We start from the raw sequence: 12184 nt of genomic DNA on the forward strand, positions 1-12184 counted from the left end.
CCTGTAGTTAGCCAATAATTTATAATTGAAGTGCTTGTATTATTTTGTATCGTGGGTTTGATTTCAAGTGCAAAACAGTGGCTAGGAAATCAAATGATTAGTTTAGGCTACATGAGGCACGTAAAAATTGATTTCTATCATTACAGCTCTTGGGGAGTGCTTGTGCTAAAGGTTTTAGTGAAGTAAAATGAAGCAGTGGTTATGCTGCAGTTTTGAAATCCTCACATGACAGCTTTGATGTCATCACCACCATTCAGCTTTTTAAATTAAAATGTGAAACATTCTGAGGAAGAAAACATGGAGCCATAATTTTGATGTATGTACTTCTTTAAGGTTCATGTACTTGCTATCATTCCTGTGCGAGTTGTGTTGCTATCTTGGTGGCCCTGGCAGACATTAGCATCCAATTTACAAATACATTTTTACTTTGCAGATTTAAGGGGATGGTTCTGAAGCATGCTGTAGCAGAAAGCTCTGGGCTATTAGTTTCACGCGCCGCAACTGCTTTGGCATGTGCTGGAATAGTAGTTTGCAAGCATTTTAAATTTTGTCTTTATTGCAGTGTGGCTACTGGCATATGACCTTTTTCTCAGCAGTGGAATGGAAGTCTCTGATAAACTGCAGTAGTGCCCAGTTCTTTTCCAGCAATCTTTGAAACTCTGCTGTAGGTGGCCATTGGTGGCAAGTGATTATGACTGGGCCATACTTTCCAAAATTTATCCTGTGGCCTCTGATATTGATGAGAGGAGTGGTTCATTCTTTAACTGCTGTCCATCTTTGATGGCATGGGTTCTTGAGAGGAATACATGAATGCACTATTACGTTATTTTGACTTGGGTCCTGCACCAAGGCAGCTTGTTCAGCTTTGGAGCAACTAACTGACAGTTTGAGTAGCTGCGGGAAGTTGGTGCTTGATTATATTAATGTTTGATACCGGTTTGCTCATTGTGTGTGAAATACAATTGGTCCCAAGGGGCATTTGGGCGAGTGCTATTAAGAACATTGGCTGTACTTTGTATGTGATGTGGGTAGGGTTGATTCTGACAACCTACCAGTCACATTTTTGCTTTTACGGTGTCAGTGTCATATTTTGATAGAGGTGAAATAGGATAATTGCCTTTGACTAATATATTTCGATGCATGTCAAAGAACCATATATGGTTAGAATCCATCTGGTGTCCTTCACTGTGGCATCATAATCCAGGTGTTCAGCCCATTCATGTCACCAGCCTCTTTGATGATTGAAAGTGCCCTTGTGAGGGTATTATAAATAAACTACTCGGTATTGTTGTCCTACTTGGTTTCTAGTTGTGGTGACTAGGATTACGTGAAAAGTCAGTCTTTCTGGTATGTTTTTTTAAAATACTTTTTCTTTTTATAACATCTCTCTTATTGACAGAGCTTTGTGGAAGCCTTAGTGTATTAGCAATTTGATGCACTATGTTTGTACAGTGGAGACCATTCGCAGCATAACTGCTTATAGTGCAGGGCCAGTTATAATGTGGTTTTTGCCGGCCACTGGTCTGCCTCCCATAGGACTCAATGTAAAGTCATACTGCTTATTATGCGGTCGCGCTAAGGAAAATCAGGTTAGATTTCTGTTTTGAAATCCACTTAGTGAAATCGTTGAACAGCAAGTGCACTTCCCTACGTTGTACTGGCTTCCCTGCGTGGCACAGCACATCTCACCATGCGTTTAGGGCGCGACACAAGTGTGTGTGCTGCTCGTTCCCTCACCTTTTAGTCTCTGCGCATTGCTCCTGACTTGCACAATGTTGCGCAACAGTTAATCTTGCTGATGTCGTGGCTGCCACAACAGTGCACTAAATACTAAATGAGGATTCTTCTTGACAGTCTCATCGCAAGGCTTGTTCTCAAACCAAAAAGGTCTCTGAATGCCTCAAATTCTTTGTGGGAACGAAAAAAGCCAAGGATCATTTAGCATACCGCAGCAGTGCAGTATGACTGTGGAGGTTAGTGCGACTGCTTTCGTGAAACTAGGCATGCATTGAGAACAAGCTCATGCGCATTTCCGTGGGGGCAGGTGCGGTAGTTTTTTGTGGTCGTTCTGCGCAGGGTATGCTGAAGTTTATCTAATTGCGCAGCTGACTTAGTGGGCTGCTTATTGCTCACTGATTAATAAGGTATTTTTGAAAGGGAAGCTACCCATTGGCGTGTATTTTTGACCTAAAAAAAAAATAATGTATTGATTATAGTGATGTACCGCTCATAATGTGGATTTCCGCGGCCCTCGCGGCCTATGTTATAAGTGGTCTACACTGTACTCTAAAAAGGTCCGTTAGAGAAGACATCCAGGCGCTGTCGTGAATTTGCATGTTTCCTTTCCCTAAAAAGCAGCAAATGCTGCTGCTGCTTGCTTGGATTGCGTAAGTTGGGAAGAAGTCCCCATTGTCCTTAAGTTGACCACAGCTGTTTCTAGTTTTGAATGCTTTGACATAGAATGTAAGTATTACAGTTAACTCTCGTTATAAGAGACACTGTTACAAGAGACATTTGAAAATGGTTTGGTTGGTTTTCCTATATCTGCCATGTTAACATTGCATACAAGAGACATGGTTACAAGAGAGACTCGGTTACTAAGGACAACTTTTTTAGGTCCCTGGAGTAAATTATTCACTATTTAGAAGAGACACAACCCAGGTGTGCTCATGCAATGCAGATGAAGTGTACCAACTCGTACATGATGCACTTCAGATTTCCTCAGCTTAATTCTGTTCCATATCAGCATCCTTTTTATTTTATATGTCAGAAACTGAGGAGTGCTTCGTCATCATAGGAAGATCAAAATGACCCCATTGTTTCAGCCACTGGCATCACATTACTGTCGCCTACAAAACTAATTAAAATGCATGAATGACATCCGACATTTTTAACTCCTCGCTGTTAAAATTTGATCACAAAATGAAAGCTCAGAATCCTGATGTCTCTTTGTGGGCTTCTTGCAGCACCAAAGTTATCGTGCTCAAAGCCACCAAAGTTATTTTTTCCCTCCAAACTCCACACCCTACCTTCAACCAATAGACAAAGGCATTGTGCACTCTGTCAAGTTGTACAAAACAAGGTTGGTAGAGCGCCTCGACAGGCAGCAAGACTGTACAATAGTAATTGATGCGAAGTTTGCTGCTCAGGTGATTTCAGGTGTCTGGAATGGCCTGAGAAGTGAAGCTGCGAAAAACTGTTTCAGACAAGCAGGCTTTAAATCTGGTGACATGATGTAAGAGGGCCCATATACGGATACTGTGGAAAGCTTCCTTGAAAATGAAGCTTGGGCGAGCATCCAAGAGAGTGCTGAGGTACCAGAATCTTTTGAGGAATTCGTATCTGCAGATGTGGATCTTGTGTGCTCCCAAAGAGCTTTCAGACTGTGCAATTTTCGCGCAAGTAAATGGCAGATTTGCCATAGAGGGTGACTACGAGGATATTTCAGAGGAAAAGTGTCAGCATCTGAGGGTGACGAGCATGTAAAAGTGATTCAAAGGTATCAGAGCAACAGGAAGGCTTTCAAAGTGAAGTGCTTTACCTCCAGATTTTGGGAAGGAATACGCTCTGCACTCACAAAAATACATGCTGCTAGTATGAATAACTTCTTTAAGCTTTCCTGAACAATTTCCTGTTACTGAGTATCAATGAATTTATATGCTGATGAGCAGTAAACTAATCAACACAGTGCTTTTATAATTTTTGGTTACAAGAGGCATCTTTTTCGGGTCCCTTGAGTGTCTCTTGTAACGAGGTTTTACTGTATTAGGGTTGTTCGTTTTCAGTTAAAAACCAATTTTTCCCTGTTTCTGGAAGTCATCTTTATTTCAACATTGCAGAGATGTTAGGGGCGTAGCCAAAAAGCCTAACAAAGGCTTGACGAGGGGCTACGTGTGACAGATAGCGATACAGATATAAATTTCTTTGTCTTATTTTCTTTGTTTTTACAGAAACAGCAACACTGCAAAGCGACACTTCCAAATAATGATGAAACAAGGGCATACACGCAAAACAGAAGGCATTTTTATAGAAATAGTTTCAGTCAGTTCATAAGGAGTATGGAATCTGCATAGTGTAATCAATCTATTGTGTTTAACAGAAGTGGCAAGTTGAAATTAATGCTTTGTCATCCGTAATTTGTTTGGGTTTGCGGAAGGATGAAATTATTTTTAGTACGCGTGTGATAGTTATGAGTTTTGTGCTCAAGCCTGTACATTTCTCTGAAGAAAAGGACTGGATTTATTGCTGCAGTCCTGTAGCGACTTAATAAGGTTTGCTTGTATTGCTGCGGGAGAGGAATTATATTCAGTTTGTGAAAAATCGGTGCCGTAGGTGTGTCTCTGGAAACTTTGATGATTATTCTAAGGGCACGTTTTTGCAGTTTGAAAAGCTTGGTGATATTAGAAAATGTGGTGGTTCCCCAAACCAAAAAGCAGTAACCTATAACGAAAGAGAGTAGGGACTGAAATATAATTTTTTTAACACACTGTGGTAAAAAATACTGGAGCCTTGACAGAATACCTACTACCTTAGCTGTTTTGTTTATCGTGGCATCTATATGTGTATTCCGTGATAACTGTTGATTGAAATATACTTCAAGGCTTTTGAAATCCGAGACGAGTTCGATTTCAGCTGACCCTAGCCACAGTGAGAAGCCCGAGAAGTCAACAATCCTGTTTCTTGGCCGGAAAAGGACAGCTTTTATTTTTTTAGTATTTATTTCTAAGGAATTAATGGTTGTCCATTCATGAAGGGAATGCAAACACCGATTTGCTTGCCCAAACAGGTCATATACATCTATTGATTTAAAGAAAATGCTTGTGTCGTCAGCGTACATTATAAATGTGCATTTGTTATCTATACTGGTAATGTCAATTATGTATAGGTTAAAGAAGAGTGGACCCAATATACGGCCTTGAGGGACGCCATATCGCACCGCCTGTATGCCAGAAAAGTGATTGTCAACTTAACTTGCTGGCTATGGAAGGTTAGGTAGGATCGGATCAATTGGAGAAAAACCCCCCGAAAACCGTATGTGTCTGGCTTGCCTAATAAAGTCTCATAATTGATCCGATCAAAGGCTTTTGAAAAATCTACAAATATGCCCAGGATAAGCTGTCTGTTTTCAAATGATTCTAGTATTAACTCTTTCTGTACAAGAAGGGCGCTCTTTATTGACCGACCCTTTCGAAAACCATGCTGGCATGTACTTATCAAATTATGTTTTCCATTAAACCCAGCAATATGCTGAAACAACCTTTTCCAGACATTTCGAGAAGACTGGAAGAATCGATATCGGACGATAGTTTGAGAGGTTGTATGAAAGCATCAAAGCAGAAGCTATTCAAACGATGCTTTCTGATAAAGAGGTTCTTTATGTGAAGGCAGTCTTAATGAGAAATGCACTCGAGCCACATTTAGATCTTTAGATGTCCAGAAAAGGCTTGAAAGTGGAAAACTGCTGATGTCAAGCTTCGATCAGCTTGTAAATGTCAAGCTACAGCAGATTGTCAACGAGTTTCCACGATAATCGGTAAAAGTGATCGAGCAAAAGGTGTTTTGTCTATGCTACCTAAGAGCAGTGCCACATTAGTAAAAACTCGTGAAGAGTTTTGCTCGAAAACCTCCACAAAATGGGGCTGCACTCTAAAACCGAACGTCTCAAAGAAAAAAACCAGTTGACAGTGTTGAAACTGGGTGCCTTACTCGATCCATTCCAGAAGTGGTTGCTGAGTTAGTCCGATGACTACCGACCTCTCTCTATTTTCATGACGAGCAATGTGGCTCGCTTTGCGGGGAGTTTAACCAGTACTTGCTGGAAGCAAGTCCCACAAATGAAATTGTTGAACTGATGGACTTTTGAAACGATGCAACTGTGCGCTACCCCAGGCTAGCAAATACAGCGTGGACATTGTTGTGTCTAGCTAATGGCAGCTGTGACGTTGAAAGGTCGTTCTCTCAGCTAAAATACCTCCAGAGACGAGACAGGTATTGGATGGAAACTGAAATGTTGTGCATGCAGATGATTATGTTTGTTAATGAGGGCATGTAAAATGTCGATGAGCAGCTCACGTGGATAAAATGTTTCTTGTCCAAAAACTGACCGTTGCATATCACTGAGAGTAATAATTATGACAGAAACTCCAAACTATGAAGTATGTTCTTGAAAGCAACCCAAAACATAACCTTAATCGTTACTCACCGATTAGGAGAATTGAATAGATTATTAATTTGTAAATTTAACCCTATAAGACTCGAATTTCAGAGTATTTCCACGAAAAACCCGATTCCTCCCCTATTATCAAATAAAATAACACCAGATTTTTACCCCCCCCCCCCTCCCCCCAAATTTGAAAAAAAATATTGAAAACGAATAACCCTTAAGTATTAATAAGCACGAGCTTTGTAATCTGCCTTTTGCTCGAGGATGTGTCGCGGCCTTTAGGGAAGAAACTGGAAAGCAGCTTAGCAGATGACTATGGCTGCTTCCAATGTGTTTTTTATGGGAACGATGTGGAGAAATGCCTTCCAGATTAGTTCCATCATGCGGCGCTTGGGTTGTACACATGTATAGATCACTCGTGCAAGTGGTGGACTTTTGACGTAATGGCAAATGCAGTTTCTGTTGGATGGGTTATTGGGTTGGTCGTGTAGCTATTATTTCTGTATTTGCAGCTTCAACCAGTTGGTGCAGCAAAAGTGGGCATGTTTATTTGGTGGGCACTCAAAGTTTGGGTTCCAGTCTTGTTTGAATGCACCTAGTTTTGTGGTAGGGGCCTCAAAAACATAGCCCATGAAGCTGTTGCGTGCTTGCCCACCACCCATTGCCCTCTTAAATATATACCCTAAATAGGGTAGGCTAGGCTATACATCATACATTTTTCATGGTAGTATTTGATAGCGGCAAAATTTAAAAGTAAATTGCAGAATAGGTAGATCCAGCAGCGAAGCAGCACTGAAGTCTAAGTGGCCTTTGTGTGCTTTTTCTTAATGGCCCATCAGCCCCAGTGTAGTGGCTCAGCGGTTGCCCACGGTGCTTGACTACCGAGCTTGGTGACTAGTGTTTGACACCAGCAATGGCGGCCATGTTTTGATAAAGACAAAACTCAAGCCACATGTGCTGTGTGGTGTTGGTGCATGTTAAATAACCCCAGGTGGCTGAAAATTCTAGAGCCCTCCAGTACGATTCCCTTGTCGCAGTGTTAAAACTTGAGAGACAAACCAAAAAATCAGCGGCTTGTCACTCTCAATAAAAACATCAAAAGCTTATGTAGAACCTTTCTTGTCCTCTGCAAGGGGTTCCTGGTTTTTTACCAGTAGTTTAGAGGAGGTCAGCATCCTAAATTGACTCATCCTATGAGGGCTTTGGGAATTTTGACCACCTGGAGTTCTTAAACATGCATTGATCTAGCACAGTACAAGGCGGCTGTTGTGGCCAGGTATAAATGTGCATCCTTGGGTTTAGCAGCTGAATTAACTCTTGATACTATTGCATGATGAGCCTTCAAAATTTATTCAAGGCTAGCATGATGGTAAGGCACAGATTTTAAAAGACGTTAATGCACCCATCTTGAGTGAGTTTTTTGTTTTTTAAAAGAGAGTCCTGTGGAAACTGATAGAATGGGTGCCTGTTTTGGGAAAACTTACCCTTGTGGATGTTTAGGAACAACTGTTTTGTAGAATGAGGGATCAGCATTTGCTGTCAGTAAGATGAGTGAAGCATATGTAGGTGTTAAGGATTGTGCATCACCAGCAACAATAGTATAACAAACTTTTTCGGAAGTCATGCTTGTCCTTGTGAACTCGAGTCATCAGTTCAGCACGGTGGGGTTGCTTAGCACGTATAAGAGTGTGTAAATGCTAATGGCATAGTAGAAATGAGAAGCATAGATAGATAGCGAGGGGCTTTATAGGAAGCATATATTTATTCGGGGGCAACTCTCTTGTACAGGGACTGACTCCTTTTTTCTATTGCTTCATGTCTTTATTTGCTAAATTATGTAGAAAGTGATGCGATTTATTGGCACAGGCAGCATATAAACAATGGTTCTTACTGTGCAATGCTCACACAAGATGTTGGAGCTGCTTACAATGGAAACACTTGAATTGTGAGGTAGTGAATAAGGGTGGCTGTTGGAAGTAGTGGTGTCAGCTTTACTTTCCACATATCTGTTGAAACTTTCAGTTTCCATATTTCAAATGAATCTTATTATTGTCTTATGTGAATTGAAGCAGATCGGGTAGCTAGCAGCTTACCTGAGACAGATAAAATCCCTGGGTTTATTCTCAGTCTGCTTGCATTGCTCAGCCTTGTGCAGGTAAATTGGTGCAATTTGTTGTTGTTGTGACTCTTCCTGACTCTGTTCTCTCGGATGCAGGCCACTCAGCTCTGCGAGTCCACAAAACAGTGTAGCGGGACGGTTGCTGGGCATGCAGCATCGCAGGCTGATCGTGAGCGTTGCCTTGTCTCCTTTGACACCTGGCCAGAGGAAGTGCAGACCCAGTTTGTTGAGGCACTGCTGGCGCGCATGTCTCACTGCCAACATTCACGTATCAGTACTTTTCTGAGGCCAATGCTGCAGCGAGACTTCATTTCCCTACTGCCGAAAAAGGGGTACGTACTCCCGTGGGGTCAATTCATTACTCTATGTTTATGCAAAAGGATGGCTGCTCATAGCAGGCAGACTGTCACTCTACTGTGCCAGATTTCGTGATGGATGGTTTGAACAACGGATGGTTGTGCTGCACGTGCTTATAATGCTGAAATATAACACATTCATATGCCTCGTAATGACTGTATCAAGTTCATACAGAACTAACTAAAAGCTAAATGGTAGGCTTCATGGGATAATGAGGAGAACAACAAACTGCACTTGTTCAAGCCTATCATCCAAGAGTGGGAAGTCATCCAGTCATGAGGAGTACCCCGCCGGGGTGGCGCAGTGGTTACGGCACTTGACTACTGTTCCCAAGGAAGCGGGATCGAATCCCGGCCTCGGCGGCCGCTTTTCGATGGAGGCGAAACGCAAATCGTCAGTGTGCTGTGCAATGTCAGTGCACGTTAAAGAACCCCAGGTAGTCGAAATTTCCGGAGTCCTCCACTACGGCGTCTCTCATCGCCTGAGTCGCTTTGGGACGTTAAACCCCACAAACCAAACAAACCAAACCAGTCATGGGGAGCACATTTTTTTTAAGTAATCCTGTGCCACCTCCGCATTGGGCATACACATCTCACACACAACTTCATACTTCTCACTTCTCAAACAAGAAAAACTGACATGTGAAGCATGCGGAAATGAGGTGACAATAAGCCATGTTGTAATATTGTGCATAAAATTTGAGGAAATAAGGAAAAAGTATTTCACACGTCTCTATAATGAACACATACCACTACACCCAAGCCTTTTGGTAGGAGAAAATGCCCTTGAGATTTCATGTCTTAGATTTCTTGAAAGAAGTAAACGTTCTACACAAACTATGATTTAAGCATAAGAAAGTATTTTAATAACACAACTCACTCAACCTTGTGTTTGGTTCATGATGGCCTTAGATGTCTGTGCACTATAAAATCTAACCCAACACAACAAACGCTGGTTTGAATGGGCCCCAATGTTGCTTGCACTGTTAAGAAAAGAATGCTTAAAGCAACAGTCATTTTAAATTTGCATTCCTGCCAGCTTTCACTGTTGAATTGAGGTACACATTAGAAGAAAATGGACAGTGCCAGAAATACATTGTTCATTTGATCTTACTGTGTATGTGATTGTGCAGACACACGTACAGTACAACCTCGATAATTCGAACTCTGTTAATTCGAAATCCCTGATAATTTGAAGGTTTTCTGCGGTCCCGTATTTTCCAATGTAAATTTGGCCGGATAATTCGAACAGGCGGCCTGCGCCAGCCCGGTTAATTCGAAAATTTGGACTGCTATGCGGCAATGCCTGATCCATGTTTCGCCGCAAACCCGGCGAAACGACGGCCCTACGGAGCCGCGAGGCAAAGCCACATAGTAATGGTGATGATTTATAGGCGAAGCGCCCTAGCCGGAGCACTCTCTGCACAAAAATCGGTCCACAGTGCGCCTCGCACACTGCCGAAACACGCGCCTGCAGAGGAGAAGACGTGCTTCACTGCAACACGGCGGGCATACCGGTTTTTATCACGTGACCTCGCCCCCACTCCATCCCTTGGTGTGCTTCACCCACTCTTCCCCCGTGCCTCCGACGCTGCAAGTACGCCACCACCACCGCCGCGCCGGTCTCGCCTGCGCCATTTCTTCGTGTTGTGCGCTGTGGTTAGGGGTCGGCTACTGTGCCGTTTTTTTGGGCGGGACTGTGCAGAAATGCTAGCTTTGTGACCGTAGCAGTGCAGAAATGCCAAAGTACAAGACTTTAACGCTGCAGCAGAAGTTCTGCTTGATCCAGAAAGCAGGCAAGAGCGCTTGTTCGAAGACCGAGTTGGCCAAAAGGCATGGCGTGCCCCTCTCGACGTTGTCCACAATATTGAGCAACAAGTCAAAAATACTAGAGGCTTACGGCAAGACCTATTCTTCGAAGCGGTCACGAGTGCGGGCTCCCACGTATCAAGATGTGGAAGCTGCTCTGCTTCGCTGGCTGCAGAAAGCAAACGCTGCCCACCTTCCCGTCAATGGAACGTTACTGCGGGAGAAGGCCAACGACCTAGCTCTACAACTTGGGCACGAGGAATTTAAGTGCAGCAATGGATGGTTTTGCCGTTTTAAAGAACGCAGTAATTTAACCTTTCTCACTGTCTGTGGTGAGAGCGGCAGCACTAACAAGAGCGTTGTCGAGGATTGGAGAAACCACACATTGGCGCCGCTGCTTAGCGAGTACGGTGCAGACGACGCTTACAACCTTGACGAGGCTGCACTTTTTTATAAGATGCTGCCAACAAAAACATTCGCAGTGAAGAACACCGCCATCAAGGGTAGGAAACAGGCCAAGGACAGGATTACTGTGCTGTTCGGCGCAAACGTGCGGTAAACGCAAGCTGCCACTACTGGTCGTCGGGAAGACCGGGAAGCCTCGCTGCTTCAAAAATGCGCGGCTGCCGCCAAAGGATGAACTCGTCTACAGGCACAATAAGAAAGCCTGGATGACAGGTGCAATATTTGAAGAGTACGTGCGGCAACTCGACCGCAAGTTCGCGGCCACGGGCAGGAATGTCCTATTTTTCGTCGACAACTGCCCAGCACATGGCGACATCCCACATCTCCAGGCCATCAGGATGGTATTTTTACCTTCGAACACCACTTCGATCTCACAGCCGATGGACCAAGGCGTCATTCACCACACTAGGAAGATTTATCGGTACCACCTGCTCAAGCGCATGCTCCTTTGCTACGACAATGGCAAGGAGTACTCCATCGACCTCCTCGGAGCCATATGCCTCATGGTGTATGCTTGGAAACAAGTGGAGCCCACATTGATCAGGCGGTGTTCTGAACACGCTGGTTTTTCCAGTGAAAGCACTGTTGATGCCGATGCAGACCACCCATGTACTACTACTCTTGACGAAGAAGGAGCAGAGTATTGCGACCGCATCAATGCGCTCTGCGCAGAGGGTGAGTCCAACGCAGTCGGCTTCGCCGAGTATATCAACATTGAGAGCGAAGAGCAGACTGGCTACTCTGACTTGGAGAGTGAGATCACTGCTGGTACGAACATGCGCGATGACAGCGACGATAGCGACGACGACACCGACGAGCCTCCCCGAGCACCTGCTCTTGGTGAAGTTATCGGATCGCTGAACGTTATCCGCAGTTTTGTTGAGTGCCGCGGTGGAAGTTCAGAGATGTTTCGTCTATTTGACCAACTCTAGAGCATGACCTTATGAGCCGCAAACTACCGGACGCAGTAAACCAGCATCTCTGATTACTTTCAGTAGTAATTCAAAATATGCCGAATAAAGGTAACACGTTCCTGCAACGAATTTTTTTGCCTAAGTCTTATTTCTTGGTGTGTTCGGTTAATTCGAAAACCCGCTTAATTCGAAGATTTCTCGCGGTCCCGATGACTTCGAATTAACGAGGTTGTACTGTATATTGTTGAGCTGTTTATGCACTACTAAGCTCAACACTTACGCATGCATGCACACACACTGCACGCATCATGCACATACACACACGCAACACTTGTACATGTAATCGTGTGTGTGCACA

General features: G+C 43.6%; 1 protein-coding gene across 8 annotated transcripts in view; it reads left to right on the forward strand.

Annotated features, from left to right (window-relative positions):
- The window catches only part of slmb (beta-transducin repeat containing E3 ubiquitin protein ligase slmb), a 62000-nt gene that overhangs the window by 11380 nt on the left and 38436 nt on the right, over positions 1–12184 (forward strand). For all 8 annotated transcript variants that reach the window (XM_084590941.1, XM_084590943.1, XM_084590944.1 and 5 more), the window contains one exon: positions 8379–8614. In XM_084590941.1, the coding sequence (XP_084447067.1) occupies positions 8379–8614 (236 nt within the window). The remainder of the gene's footprint in view (positions 1–8378; positions 8615–12184) is intronic.

This window comes from Amblyomma maculatum, chromosome 1 (genome assembly GCF_055883805.1).
Source record: "Amblyomma maculatum isolate TAMU_Amacu chromosome 1, ASM5588380v1, whole genome shotgun sequence".
Classification (NCBI taxonomy): domain Eukaryota; kingdom Metazoa; phylum Arthropoda; class Arachnida; order Ixodida; family Ixodidae; genus Amblyomma; species Amblyomma maculatum.